The 16,005-nt window shown below is 44.3% G+C and overlaps 1 protein-coding gene and 1 non-coding gene across 3 annotated transcripts in view; one reads left to right on the top strand and one right to left on the bottom strand.

Annotated features, from left to right (window-relative positions):
• Nucleotides 1-8,160, bottom strand: part of ITGB3 (integrin subunit beta 3) — a 60,152-nt gene extending 51,992 nt beyond the window's left edge. For both annotated transcript variants that reach the window (XM_002834317.6, XM_063718856.1), the window contains exon 1: nt 7,933-8,160. In XM_002834317.6, coding sequence (XP_002834363.4) covers nt 7,933-8,011 — 79 coding nt within the window. In that variant the 5' untranslated portion in view covers nt 8,012-8,160. The remainder of the gene's footprint in view (nt 1-7,932) is intronic.
• On the top strand, nt 2,449-2,511 carry LOC112129776 (U7 small nuclear RNA). Its single transcript, XR_002912129.1, has one exon. It is a non-coding gene; the product is annotated as a U7 small nuclear RNA (small nuclear RNA).
• Nucleotides 8,161-16,005: the final 7,845 nt, after the last annotated feature.

Here is a 16,005-nt window from a genome sequence, read left to right as displayed (position 1 = left end):
CATAAAAAGAGCCTAGAGTATATTATTAAGAGACAATGGGCCAGGTGCAGTGGCTTATGCGTGTAATCCCAGCACTTTGGGAGGCCGAGGCGGGTGGATCACCTGAGGTCAGGAGTTCAAGACCAGCCTGGCCAACATGGCCAAACCCTGTCTCTACCAAAAACACAAAAATTAGCTGGGTGTGGTGGCAAATGCCTGTGATCCCAGCTACTCCAGAACCTGAGGCAGGAGAATTGCTTGAACCCAGGAGGTAGAGGTTGCAGTGAGCCGGGATCGCGCAACTGCACACCGGCCTGGGCGACAGAATGAGACTCCGTCTCAAAAAAAAAAAAGACAATGATCCTATTATTGATTATCCTATTTGAGAAGTAACAATAATGATAAATAATTATATATGTTGACAAATACATAGAAAAAACTCTGCAGTAACTATCAACAGTGGTTATCTTTAAGGACAAGACTACAAGGAACTGGTACATGTACTTTCTGCATTATATTTCGGAGCTGCCTTTTTTTTAAATAATAAGCTTAATTACTTTTATAAGCTAAAAGAAAATTAAAGCTAATTTGAAATGTCCTCTGTTCTGCCTCCCTGTCGACAATTGCATTTATTTAAATGTAGGCTCCCCAGAGTCTGCTGGGCTTTCTACAAACTGCACCTTCAGCATCAAAACCTCTTGGAACAGCAAACTCAGCAGGAACACAAGAATGAGCTTTGGGGTATGGTTTGCATGAGGAGATGCTGGTCAAGGGATATAAATTTTCAGTTAGGCAAGAGGAGTAAGTTCAAGAGATCCACTGTACAACATGGTGACTATAGTTAATAACCATATGTCATCTACCTGAAAATTGCTGAGAGGAGATTTTTAAGTGTTCTCACCACAAATAAATGATAAGTATGTATGTGAGGTAATGCATATGTTATTTAACTTCATTTAACCATTCCACAATGCGTACATATTTCAAGACATCATGTTGTACATCATAAATATATATAATTTTTATTTGTCGATTTTAAACAATATTAATAATAAAAGAGAATGAAAAAAGAAAAGGAATAAACTTTGTCAGGCCCCCTCTCACAACCTTCAAGAACTCCCCAGGGCAGCATGGTCTGTTCTCAACTTGTGGAAGTTCCCGAAAGGAAACCCCACCCTCCCCTCCACTGGGGATTGGTCAAACATGCTCCTTGCAGGCGGCTCCAGCAAAGCCTCAATCTGGAGTTCAACACGTGCGATGGCTAAAGTTGGGGTTTGGAGCCATCAGTGGATCTCATAGACCCAGGTTTCTCTATCCAAAAATTCCATTAGCAAAGAGATGTAGGGTTGACTACAGGGACTTTTTAAGTGGCTACCGAATATGTCTTTTGCCAAACTTCTGGAGCTCTCTTCTAGTGCAAAGTTTTTTCAAGCTTGATTTTAACAGCAGGATCTTCTTTTTTTCCCAAAGAAATCCTTACATGAAATCCAAATTGTTAATTAGTTAGAGGAGTTCCAGTTGAAGGTGGTGGGGAGGGGCAGGAGTAAATTGAAGTATCTCCCTTCATCTTCTCTGTCCCACTTTGCAGCCCCTGGGACACCAAGAGACTGAGGCCTAAAGGTAAAGTGACTTGTTCAAAGTCACCCAGCAAGCTGATGAAAAAGCCTACAGAACTGTGAATTGAATGTAGTTTTCTTAATTCCAGATACATTGTTCTTTCCACACTGAGCTTTTTTCTATGTGAAAGGAAGTACTATATATCATGATTTTAAGTAAAGGAATACACACACACACAAACACACACACACACACACAAATAATCATAAATGCAAGGGGAAATGTCTCAACAGAACACACCACCTGATTAATATGAACATTATAGGGGAATAGAATTAGAAGGGAACCAGCAATTTTAACGACTGACAATGATCCTATGTGGATGAACCTATTTGAGAAATAACAATATTTGTTTTGTTTTGTTCTGTTTTTTGAGACAGTTTCGCTCTTGTTGCTCAGGCTGGAGTGCAATGGCGCGATCTCAGCTCACTGCAACCTCTGCCTCCTGGGTCCAAGCGATTCTCCTGCCTCAGCCTCCCGAGTAGCTGGGATTACAGGTGCACGCCACCACGCCCAGCTAATTTTGTATTTTTAGTAGAGACGGGGTTTCTCCATGTTGGCCAGGCTGGTCTCAAACTCCAGACCTCAGGTGATCTGCCCACCTCGGCCTCCCAAAGTGCTGGGATTACAGGCATGAGCCACCGCGCCCAGCCGAGAAATAACAATATTTGTTATTTTGACTTTTTTAAAATGAGTATCACCTCGTTCTTTCTCTCTTTCTCTCCTTGAATATTTAAACATCTTCACTAACTGAACTATGAAATTGAACTAACTCAACTATAAAACCGAGAGAGGGGGGTGAGTAAATAGTCTTTTCATGGGAACATGACAGAAAAACAGAAATAAGACATCTAGTGTTAGATCTAGTGTTAGAATTTGTCTAGCAAGCTTTCTGGTTTTGACCAAAAAGCCACCCACCCACCCACCCCCCAAAAAAAAGGAAAAAAAAAAAGTCGAGTGGGTTGTTTTTTCAGAGATGCTACCAAAAATGTAAAAAGGTGGAATAGCCCCCAGGTTTACCTAACAACTTCTGACTCCAAGCATCATGACATACAATATTTGGCCACAAAATATCTGTTACTCCTATGAGCAAGAATAATAAGTGTTGGTTGCTACAAAATCCTCTCTAATATCCCGAAGTCTTTAACTACTTAGCACATGGAAAATCTAATGGCTTATATATAGCCAAATACATCTATCCAATTAGAAAATTTAGAAGCTGAAATCTGGGTAGCACCTCCAAGGTTTAATGGATCCAGTCCCACTGCTTTCAGGGTAACTGTTCCAACACGGAGGATGATGGAGTTGAGGATGGCCTCAGACAACGTCTTAGAGTTACTGATAGATGCAGCATCATAGATGAACCCCAAATGTATTGTGCTAAGTGAAAGAAGCCAGACTGAAAGTCTACACACTGCATGATTTCATTTATATGACATTTTGTAAAACATAGAACTGCAGGGACAGGAAATGGATCAGTGGTTGCAACGGACAAGGGTTGAGGGTAGGGTATCGATTACAAAAGAGCTGGGGACACCTGGCACAGTAGCTCATGCCTGTAATCCCAACACTTTGGGAGGCTGAGGTGGGCAGATTGCCTGAGCGCAGAAGTTCGAGACCAGCCTGGGCAATATGGTGAGACCCTGCCTCTGTAAAGAAAAAGAAGAAAAAAAAAGAGCTTGGGGGAACTTTGGGGGATGATGGAAATATTCTGTATCTTGATGATGGCAATGGTTACTTGACTGTATGCATTTGTCAAAATTCATAGAACTGCATGCACTAAAAAGGGTGAATTTTACTGTACATAAATTATACCTGAATTATCTAACCAAAAAAAAAAAAAAAAAGAGTGTTTTTGGTGAGACTGTGTGCATGGACAGAAAGGCAGATGCTATCACTTTTTTGCTGGAGAGTCTCACGTTTCAATAAATGCCAGCAGTTCCCACACGGGGAATAGGCAGTTCCCGTAAACAGAGTCATTTCCCTGCTCCCAGCTTCATTTCCACTAGTGGCCTGAGCTCCATCAGGCACAATGAAGGTCCCACTCAGGAAGGGCCAAGGTTCAGGAAGAAGGAGAAGAGGCGAGGGGGTGGAGCAGCAGGCCCACTCTGTAGGCAGCAGAGAGGGCTGGGTAAAACGAAGCGGTTCATCCCTGAACTTGCTCAGTCACTCCCTCGGTTAATTATCTGCCTGCTGATTCATGAGTTGTGGTTCCTGTGGGCATGCTTCCTGGAGATTTCTGCCAACAAGGGAAGAAGGGTTCTTGGGACTGGGAGGGGATGATAACCAGAGATCCCAAGTAGGGTGGGGAGCTTTAGAGGAGAAATTTTGATCAGGAAATTCTAAAGTCATAGCCAGACTCCCCCTCCTCACTGTGGTGTGCTTGCCCCATCTTATGGTCTTCCCAGGAGACCTCTGTCACTCCTCACCTTTGCCCTCACACCCACACGTCCAAGGGGGAGAAAGGAGAATGTTGCCCTTCTAATGGCTCCTCCCAGGAGGGAAAAAAAGGCAGACACTTTACAGAGGATCCATTGAGTTTTTCACACTCTCAGATCACAGGTCTAAATGGTGCAACACTGCAGCAGCCCAAATGCCCAAAGAATTCATGATCTTGGCTATGTTTTAATACCCTCCAGATTATCCAAACGGAGTACTTGAGGATCTTACATGAATGAGTGCAAATATTCAAATATTGTGTTTCTTAAAGGGAGGCACATCATCTACAGATGCCTTTTCATAGCATTCCATAGATATTTATTTTGCTGCCTATGTGCCAGGCAGTGGGCATACAGTATTGAACAAAATAGACATGACCCTCTCCTCATGGAACTTGAAATCTTATAGATCCTTTTATCTTCCTCTTTTTTCAGATACAGGGCTTGAAGTTTTCTCATGGGTAAAGCAAATGTATAAGCCTTTTTCCTTCTTGGCTTCTTCTGTGGATTCTTGCCGGGTTAGAGTAGCTAAGATATGCCAAGCTAGCAATGAGGAACGAGTTAAAATAAGAGGGACCCCCCCTCACATATGTGCGGGGAAAGAGACCCCATCAGTTTCATTCTGGAAGCCTACATAGCGCATATGCATGAAGCAGTAACAGCGTTTGCCTCCAATACATGGTAGATAGCATGGATAGGAAGAATAATGACAATAGTAGTTGTCATTTATTAAACACTTATTTTGTGCCTCTGTTTCATTTAATCAGCATAATCATAGGCATTGTTTCCTCTGCCTTACAAATGAGGAAACTGAGGACTCAAGAGATTAGGTAACTTATTTAAGGCCACACAACCTACAGGAGACAAAGTCAAGAATCAAACCCACATCTTACTGGCTTTAAACCATAGCTCTCCCTTTCCGAAGCCAACAAGCCTTCCTGCTGTGTTTCTCCAGGACCTTAGGATTCCTGCAGAGGGCTTCAATTGGAGAGCTTCTAGGATATAAACTCCAGAAGAGAAATAAGCACCTCAGCTTAGACCTAAATAGGTCAGAACAAAAACCTAAACACGAGGAAGACACAAAACCCATACTTGCTGGGTGAAGCTAAAAAGATCATCTTTGTACATAAAATAAAAAACTTGATGCTATCCTCAATCAACCTCTCTTCTCCCCAAAGCAGACTCCACTACTCTGGGCAACCTCTCTGTGCCACTCAGCTCTTTCTGTGCCCCTTCAACCCTTGGAGTCCCAACACAACTCTCCTACTCTCATCCCACCATCTGCTTCCCCAGGGATCTGATGACCCTGCCACCAACACTGGGATGGCAGATATAAATATAGTAGAAATTGCTTTGTGGGGTTGGGGGTGGGGTATTACTCTGGAAGTCTGACTTTAGAGCCCCTGCCCTTAAACACTACTGTACGCTGCTTCTCAGACAGAGTGTGGGGCTAGCTAAGCACAACCCATCACCATTTCTGGAATCACCCCGTCACAAGATTAATCTGTGAACAGATTGCCTAAGGATTTTTTTTAATTTTTAGTAGAGATTAGGTCTCACTATGTTGCCCAAGCTGGTCTCAAACTCCTGTGCTCAAGCAATCCTTCTACCTCCACTTCCCAAAGTGCTGGGATTACAGGCATGAGCCACCGTGCCTGACCAGATATCTTAAAGGATCTTTTAATGCAAACTTAGGTATGTCAATGCAGTGGAATCCAATACACTCCAAAGTGAATTTAGAAGACTGTGAATGTGAAAATTTTTTAATGACAGCAAAAATTGTTGTAAGTGCATGGAAGCAAGCATCTCATCCTGGACATGGCAAGGATACCCTTTTTTTTTTTTTTTTTTTTTTGACTGAGTTGACCTGGTGGATTTCTCCATTCCCGGCATCAATAGCCAGCAGCATCTGACCCAAGGCTCCACATGTCCCAGGGCAGAATGCTGGAGATTCCTATTTCTGTGTCATAGTCATCAGACTGCTCACTGCACGCTAACACTATCAGCTGATCTGTTTTAGTCCCTGTCACATAGGAAATGCAGCAATAACCACTGCAATATTCCTCTATATATCAACTGTAATCCCTCCTTCAAGATATCCTTGGCCGGGTGCGGTGGCTCACGCCTGTAATCCCAGCACTTTGGGAGGCCAAGGCAGGCTGATCACGGGGTCAAGAGATCGAGATCATCCTGGCCAACATGGGGAAATCCCGTCTCTACTAAAAATACAAAAATTAGTAGGGTGTGGTGGCGCGTGCCTGTAATCCCAGCTACTCAGGAGGCTGAGGCAGGAGAATCGCTTGGACCCAGGAGGCAGAGGTTGCAGTGAGCCGAGATCGCGCCACTGCACTCCAGCCTGGCGACAGCGAGAGTCCATCTCAAAAAAAAAAAAAAAAAAAAAAAAAAAAAAAAAAAAAAAGATATCCTTGCCCTGTCCAGGATGAGTTATACGTCTATACATACACAGAAGAGTCTTGAAGGGAATCACTAAAGTATTTTCGAATAGTTTATCTTTCAAGTGAACTTATCAACAAATCTTCCCTTTTAAAAATAAATCCTGGTCAGGTGCGGTGGCTCACGCCTGTATTCCCAGCACTTTGAGAGGCTGAGGTGGGCGGATCACTTGAAGCCAGGAGCTCGAGACCAGCCTGGCCAACATGGTGAAACCCCGTCTCTACTAAAAATACAAAAATTAGCCGGCCGTAGTGGCAGGCGCCTGTAATCCCAGCTACTCGGGAGACTGAGCCAGAAGAATCGCTTAAACCCAGGAGGCAGAAGTTGCAGTGAGCCGAGAACCCACCACTGCACTCCAGCCTGGGCGACAGAGCGAGACTCCGTCTCAAATAAATAAATAAATAAATAAATAAATAAATAAATAATAAAATAAAATAACAAATCCCTTCTGCAGTGTGTAGGTTGTTTTACGAGTACTACAGTTTTTATTAAAAATACTTACATGCACTCTTGTGTCATCCTCTGAGGCAGAGGCGGCTCCAGCAGACCAGGAGCCAGGGTTTCTCTCCACCCCAGGCAAAATCACCAAGGACTCAGAGAGGACCACGGGCAGCAACCCCGGGCTGTGCCCGCTGCATCCCTCCACCTGTGTTCCCAGCACCAAAGAGGCCGAATGCCAATTGCCCTGACGGCTGACGGTGTGAGCAGCAGCCAGAGACAAAGCCAAGGATCCCACCGGCCCAAGGGAGCCTTTTCACGGCTCCCCGAATACACTAGAGATTTTTCGGGTACAGGGTCTGCCCTGGGAGCAGAGGCACCGCTGCCACCTGGGGACACTGGAGGAGGCAAAGCAATCCTGCTCCAAAACAATCCCGCAGGAAGCCAAGTTGAAGGAAAAAAAAAAGAAAGAAAGAAGGAAAAGAAAAAACCGTCTGGAGAAAGCGTAACAGGAGAAAATGGAAATGTGGGGAAAGTGGCAAACCCGCGCGCGCGCACGCTCTCACCCAGGAAGCCAAAGCGGCATCCCTCTGCCAAAGCGCGGGAACAACCCCCGGAAGCCCCACCTCGCCTTGGCTCCTGGGCCAGTCGTCCTTGGCCCGACCAGGACCACCCGCGACGCGCTCAGCCCGGGCTGATCCGCGGGGCTCAGAGATGCGCCCACCTCACCGTGCGCGCCGCGGCGGCCGAGAAGGCGCTCAGGCTGGCTGATGGCTTCGGCGTCCCGGAGGACCCGCTCCCAGGCACCAGGCATCTCTCAGCCCCGCCACCGCCGGGCCAGGAAGGTCCCCAGCTCCCGGCTCCGAACGCGCCAGCCAGGACCTGCGCATTCCCAGTGCACACGCGCGGGACCAGCCCTCAGGGTTTCCCGGCTCCAAGTCCGCAACTTAACCGCGGCGCAGATCCTGGGGCAGCTGCGACGCTGCCGAGCCGGAGCCTCACTCACCTCCGACGCCAACGCCCGCCAGCGCCCCCAGCGCCAGCACAGTCGCCCAGAGCGGCCGGGGCCGCGGCCGCGCTCGCATCTCGTCCGCCTCCCGCGGCGCTCCGCCCGCCCCACAGTGGGCGCCGCCGCCCGCGGCCGCTTTTCCCGCAGCGGGAGGGGAGGGGACGCGGTGGGTGGGACGCAACGGGGCGGGCCGCGGACTCGCGCTTCCTCTCCTCGGGCTTCTCCAGACACTGCGACTGAGAGGGAGCGCTGGGAAACTGCTGCTCCTCTCCCGCCGCCTCCCTCGTCTCGCCCACGAGGACCCGCCTGCCAGCCCGGTCGTCAGCGCATTCTGGTCCCGGGGGTCCGCGACTGGGCACTTGGTGTGCTCAGAAAGGCCAGGAGCCTGTGGCCCCTCTCCTGGACCCTTCCAGTCCCGCCTCCTGGGAGACCTTGTTTCGCTGGATTCTTGGGACACATTCACCCACTATCTCGAGTTTCATTCATTCACACTTTAATTCATTTGATTGGCAAACATCTGTTGAATGCCTTCTCTGAACCGGTTCAGTCCTTTATTATTCACTAATTTTTTTCTTGCCTTGGTTTGGTTTTCCGGTAGACTACCTACCTGTTGAGGGCAAGACCACATCCCAAGCTTGTGTAAGCAGTGATAGGTCCATGAAGAGCCTTGCCCTACAAACACTGGCTTGCACCTAGCCGGTGTCTGAAAACGTTTCAGAACACAGTCAGCATATTGCCTCCAAATTCACACTCACAGGCTTTGGGACTTTATCTATTTTCCTCAAAGGCCTCCTGCCTAACTCCCCCAACCTGTGGCCCCTTAACTCCCACCCCAATCTTTCTTTGAGGCCCTGGATCTTCCCCAGACTTAAAATCTCTGGAAGCTCAGAGGCAAAATACTATGGCTGTGAGCAAAAGGCCACCAGGAAATAGCTGGGGTAGTGCAGCCTGCCTCAATGGGTAGTCCTCATGGTGATAAAAACAAGGCCTGAGGCATCAGTTCCCCTTTAGGGCTTTCAGAGTGGCCCTGGGCTTCCCTACGCAGCTTGCCCACCCTCTTCTGAGACTCACAAGATGCCAGACAACTGGCCCTGACCCATCTCTCCAGCCTATCTCCCACCCTAGTCCAAGAAGATACTTGTCATTCCCAAATGCTCCATGCCTTCCTATCTGACTGATTTTCCTTCCTTTTTCCACTTGGAAAATTCCACTTATCTTTCAAAACATCTCAGATGCCATCTTTTTCCATGTAATTTTTTTCTGACAATCCTCCACCTCCTGCCCCACCCTCCCAAACACTAGGACCTTAATAGTAACACACATCAGCAGAAGCGTCACCAGCAATTTGCAAGGGGAAGAGCCAGCTCTGCAGAGGGTAGTTGGGCCCTCTGACCTGGGCTTTCAGGCTGAAGCTCCATCTACCTCCCCTGGCTGCAGAGGGCCTCTAGGCCAGAAACATTTTAACAGCAGTGTCGATGCCCTGGAGCAAAGTTCAGGTCACATGGCCTGGTTACATCTCTGCCTAAATATTTGCTTATCTGCTCCATTCCCATATATATAAAACCAATCTCCAGCCACTTAGGTGTCTCCTCAGCCTATCCCTGCTGGCAGCAACCACTTGGGGTGGGCACTGGCCTCAGCAAATATGCTAAGTCCACAACCCTAGCCCAAGCCCTAGCAAACATGACATAATTGTGCAAGTGAGTCCATCCTGCACTCCCAGCTCCAGGGAAGGCAAAGGAGCTAGTCCATTTACATTTAGTATAGTAATTGATGGTTGTGTTTACATTTACTATCTTGTTATTCATTCTATCTTTTTGGCTGGTTTCTCTGTTTCTCTTTTTCTGCTTTCTTTTGGGGTAATTTTTTTTTCTCTACTGGCTTCCTAGCTACACCTCGTTTGTGTGTGTGTGTGTGTGTGTATGTGCGTGTGTTTGTTCTAGGTATTACAATATTCCTCCTTAACTTACCATACAGTAGCCTATGTTGAATTAATATTGAACAATTCTATGTAAATTGTAAGAACCTGTAAACTAAAAATAAAATTCTAAGCCCCCCCCACAACTGTCTGAACTAACCCTTCCTCTCAGCCAAGGGCATTTCAAAGTTAATCTGAAAAACTAGTTCACACCATGATGTGAAGCGGGTCTGGGGAAGGTGGGAGGTTGAATATGCCTCATGGCTGACCAGCATTAGCATCAACACAAAGACCTTAAGGCTGATAAAATAGACTCTATAAGTCTGATAAGAAACATTAACAATCTATTCTGTCTGAAGCCTTTGGCTTCATCTGCATGATAAAACTTTGGTCTCCACAACCCTTTATCCTAACTCATTCCTTTCTGTTGATTCTAGGTCTTTAGATAATAACTCTTACAACAAATTGCCAATCAAAAACTCTTTGAATCTGTCTCTGACCTGGAAGTCCCTGTGTCAGATGTCCCGCCTTTCTGGACTGAACCAATGTTCAATGTACATGTATTGATTGATGTCTTTTGTCTCACTAAAATGTATAAAACCGAGCTGTAGCCCGACCACCTTGGGCACGTGTCTTCAGGACCTCCTGAGGCTGTGTCATGGGCATGTGCTTAACCTTGGCCAAATAAACTTCTAAATTGATTGAGACTTGTCTCTTTAAGTACATTAAAGATGGTCTGCTGTTTGCTGTCTCCATCATCTCTGGTGAGAAGTCTGCCATCCTTTATATTCCTGTTTCTCTTTCTTCTCCTCCTGGATTTTTTTCCCTAACTTTTTATTTTGAAATCATTAATACTTACAGAAGAGTTACAAAATACTAAAGAGAGTTTTCTTATGTCCTTCACCCAGCTTCCCCTAATGTTCACATCTTACATTTCTACATCATAATTATCAAACACAGGAAATTAACATCGTTATAATACTATCAATTAATCTAGCTACAGAATTTGAATTTTACCATTTTTTTCCCACTAATGTTCTTTTTCTGGTCCAGGATCTAATCCATTGTATTTAGTCATCATATCTCCTTAGTTGGCCTCAATCTGTGACATTTTCTCAGTCTTTCTCATTCATCACTTTGACACTTTTGAAAAGTCTAGGCCAGCCGGGTGTGGTAGCTAATGCCTATAATGCCAGCACTTTGGGAGTCCAAGGCAGGTGGATCACTTGAGATCAGGAGTTCAAGACCAGCCTGGCCAAGATGGCAAAACGCTATCCCTACTAAAAATACAAAAAAAAGGTCCAGGCATGGTGGCTCACACCTGTAATCCCAGCACTTTGGGAGGCCAAGATGGGCAGATCACCCGAGGTCAGGAGTTTGAGGTCAGCCTGGCCAACATGGTGAAACCCTATCTCTACCAAAAATACAAAAAATTAGCCAGGAATCATGGCAGGCACTTGTAATCCCAGCTACTTGGGAGGCTGAGACAGGAGAATTGCTTGAACCTGGGAGGCACAGTTGCAGTGAGCCAAGATCACACCACTGCACTCCAGCCTCGGCGACACAGCAAGACTCCGTCATACACACACACGGACACAAATTAGCTGGGCATGGTGGTATGTGCCTGTAATCCCAGCTACTCGGGAGGCTGAGGCAGGAGAATCACTTGAACCTGGGAGGCAGAGGTTGCTGTGAGCCGAGATTGCACCGCTGCACTCCAGCCTGGGTGACAGAGGAAGACTCCATCTCAAAAAGAAAAAAAAAAGAAAAGAAAAGTCTAGGCCAGTTTTTTGTAGTATTATGTTTATTTGGGGCTTGTCTGTTGTTTTCTCATTTTGGACAATAATACCACAAAAATGATGCTGTGCCTTCTCAGTACATCATATCAAGGAGTATATGATATTGATATGGCTTATTACTTTGATCACATTGTTAAGGTGGTGTCTGCCAGGTTTATTCACTATAAAGCTACCATTTCTGTGAATGACAGGGCCTTAGCAGATGGATAATAAAAAGTAAAAAAATACAAAAAAAAAGCTACCATTTTTCTCTTTGTAATCAATACATATTTAATGGGAGGATACTTTAATTTTATGCAAATATCATAATGGTTTCATAATTTCATCCACCAATTTTATCATCCATTGATGATTCTTAACTGCAACAATTATTACTGTGGCATTTGATTCATAGTGATTTTCTATTTTCTTTTTTCTTATACAGTTATTAATTAACATTCAACAGTAAAGAAGAGCTGTCCCTTCTCTTCCACTTTAAAATTTGTTTATTTATGTCAGTATAAACTCACGAATATTTATTTTATTGCAGGACTGATAATCCAGTACTATCATTATTATGCTGCTCAAATTGTCCCAGGTTTTTCTCTAGCTACTCTATTCAACATCATCTAGATATCATCCATCTATTTGGAGACAATTTCCAAATCCTTTCTAAGATTTATGTTCTCTAGGTGATATGACCCCAATTTTTCTAACTTTATTTTATTTTATTTCATTTCATTTCATTTTTGACACAGGATCTTGCTCTGTTGCCCAGGCTAGAGTGCAGTGACATGATCATAGCTGATTGTAGCCTTGAACTGCTGGGCTCAAGCAATCCTCCCACTCCAACCTCCTGAGTATCTAGGACTATAGGCACACACCACCATATCCAGATAATTTTTAAATTCTTTGTAGAGACAGAGTCTTCCTATGTTGCCCAGGCTTGTCTCAAACTCCTGGCCTCAAGTCATCCTCCTGCCTTGGCCTTCTAAAGTCCTGGGATTACAGGCATGAGACACTATGCCTAGCCTTCTCTAGTTACTTTTAAGTTCTTTATCTTTTGTTTTTTTTTTTTTTTTTTTTGAGATGGAGTCTCGCTCTGTCACCCAGGCTGGAGTACAGTGGTGCAATTTCTGCTCACTGCAACCTCTGCCTCCCAGGTTCAAGCAATTCTCCTGCCTCAGCCTCCCAAGTAGCTGGGATTACAGGCACCCGCTGCCACGCCCAGCTAATTTTTGTATTTTCAGTACAGACGGGGTTTCGCCGTGTTGGCCAGGCTGGTCTCAAACTCCTGACCTCAGGTGACCCACCCACCTTGGCCTCCCAAAGTGCTGGGATTACAGGCATGTACCACCATGCCCAGCTCTTTCTTTATCTTTGGTTTTTCAGCAGCTTAACTAAAAGGTGATTAGGTGCTGTTTTCTTTTATTTATCTAGCTTACAGTTTGGTGTGATTTATGGATATATAAGTGGTCTACTTTTCCTCACATGTAGGTTATTTTTAGCCATTATTTCCCAAAAATACTATTTTCTACACATTTTCTCTCTCCTTACCTGCTGAAACTCCAATTACACATATTTTAGACTACCTGATTTTATTCCACAAACCACTGAGGTTTAGGTCTTTTTTTAATTACTTTTTCTGTCTTTCAGATTAAATAGTCTATTGACATCTCTTAAGTTTCTCAATCCTTTCTTTTGCAGTCTCTAATATTCTGTGATGCCTATCCAGGAGAATTTTCATTTCAGACATTACACTTGTAAGTTCTAGAATTTCCATTAGTTCTCTTCTATACTGGCAATTTATCTGTTGATATTCCCCCATCTCTTCAACCATTATGCCTATATTTTTCTTTAAGTCCTTAAACATATTTACAGCAGTTGTTTTAAAATTCTAGTTTGCTAATTCCAGTTCATCTCAAGGTTTGTTTCTATTGATTTCCTTTTTCAGGAAAAATTATAGGTCCCTATGCACCTATAATCCCAGTTACTCAGGAGGCTGAAGTGGGAGGATCACTTGAGGCCAGGAGTTTGAGACCAGCCTGAACAACATAGCAAGACCCCATCTCTTAAACAGCCTGAACAACATAGCAAGATGCCATTTCTTTTAAAAAAAAGTAACAAAAAAAATTATGCGTCCCATTTTCCTTCTTCTTGACATGCCTAGTAATATTAGGTTTTATAGTGAAACATTGTGGACTACTGATTTTGAGTTTATGTTGTCTTTTCTTGAAGAGTATTGAGTTTTGTCCTATTAAGCAGTTAGGCCAAGTATGGTGGCTTCTGCCTGCAATCCTAGCAGTTTTGGAGGCCAAGGAAGAAGAATCATTTAAGCCCAGGAGGTTGAGGTTGCAGTGAGCTATGATCATGCCACTGAACTCCGGCCTAAGTGACAGAGAGGGACCCTGTCTCTAAAAATAAATGAATAAATAAATAATCTGTTAAATTAGTACCAGATTGTCTTGATCTAGTTGGGCTTAGTTTTATTCTTCATCAGAAATGGCCTTTTTAAATTTTATCCTTGGTCTTAAAGTGTGGTTTCTTGTTATTGTTATTGTTGTTGTTGTTGTTGTTCATTGTTTCTAACTTATAATTTTAGCCAAAAGAATATTCTTACATAGAAAATATGTGGATCCAGAATCTATTTCTTTCATCAAATGTCATTTCAAGTTAACTCTAACTTTTAATATAATTTATTTTTTTTAGAGCAGCTTTAGATTCACAGCGAAATTTAGTGGAAAGCACAGAGTTCCCATATACCCCCCTGCCCCACACATGGAGAGCAACCCCCATCATCCATCCCCCACCAGAGTGGTACATTTGCTACAACTGATGAAGCTACATTGACATATCATTATCAACCAACATTCACAGTTTACATGAAGTTCACTCTTGATGTTATACATTTTATGGGTTTGGACAATTTTTTTTTTTTTTTTTTTTTGAGACAGAATCTCGCTGTGTCGCCCAGGCTGGAGTGCAGTGGCACCATCTCGGCTCACTGCAACCTCTGCTTCCCGGGCTCAAGCAATTCTCCTGCCTCAGCCTCCCAAGTGTCTGGGATTACAGGCACCCACTGCCATGCCCAGCTAATTTTTGTATTTTTAGTGGAGACGGGGTTGCACCACGTTGGCCAGGATGGTTTCAAACTCCTGACCTCAGCTGATCTGCCCGCCTTGGCCTCCCAAAATGCTGAGATTACAGACGTGAGCCACCGTACCCGGCCGGACAAATTTATGAGTACGTGTGTCTACCATTATAGTATTATAGTCCCCTAGAATCGTTTCACTGCCCTAAAACTTCTCTGTGCTCTAAATATTTATCCCTCCTTCCCTCCAATCCCTGGAAACGACTGATCTTTCTACCATCTGCAAGGTTTTTCTTTCTCCAGATTCTCGTAGAGTTGGAGTCATATAGTGTATAGTCCTTTCAGGCTGGCTTCTTTCACTTAGTAACATGTACTTAAGGTTCCTCCCTGTCTTTTTATGGCTCGATAGCTCATTTCTGTTTAGCACTGAATAATACCCCATTGTCTGGAGGTACTACAGTTTATTTATCCGTTCACCTACTAAAGGATATCTTGCTTCCAAGTTTTGGCAATTATGAATAAAGCTGCTATAAACACTATGTGCAGATTTTTGTGTGGACACCAGTGTTCCGGATTTTGACCATTCTAACAGGCGTGTAGTAGTATTTTATTATTGTTTTACTTCGTATTTCTCTGATGATATATGATGTAGAGCATTTTTCATAGGCTTATTTGCTTCTTGTATACCTTCAAGGTGTGTTTTTTTACTATTGAACGTGGTCCTTCCTCCTAAGACATGGATTTTCTGGAGTATAATCTGAGGACCCAAGTTGCTCAATGAGATTTATTCACTCTGGCTAAGCCAAAACTCCAACATCCGCAAGCCATGTACAGCCTCTAGTGCCCTGTTCAGCTCTCAGCTGCTCTCTGAAAAACCTTAGGGAGTCTCACCCTGTGTATATCAGCCCATCCCTCATCCAAAGACCATGCAGAACACCCATGCAAACTTCTGGGAGCACCTCTGTGTTCAGTTCCTTCCTCTCTAAAAGCCTTCCTTGCAAATTACATCTTCCTCAGCAGCCCTGAATTCTAATCTACATCTCTTCTGCCCAATGAGACCAACATGTACTTCTTGGGCTTCTGGATTGCAGTGCAATCCAGAAAATGTCCCAGTGCAGAAAGCTGGGCAGATATAGGGTTCACCTCATGTGTTTTCTCTTCCTTCAAGGATTACAATTCTGCTCTGCCTATTGCTCTGTTTCTAAAAGGAGTTCTTTAAATATTTTTTCAAAATGTTTTGTTGTTTCCTGTGGGAGAGCAAGTCCCATACTAGTCACTTTGCC

This window comes from Pongo abelii, chromosome 19, assembly GCF_028885655.2.
Source record: "Pongo abelii isolate AG06213 chromosome 19, NHGRI_mPonAbe1-v2.0_pri, whole genome shotgun sequence".
NCBI classification, from domain to species: Eukaryota; Metazoa; Chordata; class Mammalia; order Primates; family Hominidae; genus Pongo; species Pongo abelii.
Note: the sequence above shows the minus strand (reverse complement) of the source record. Positions and strands in the feature narration are given on the sequence as shown.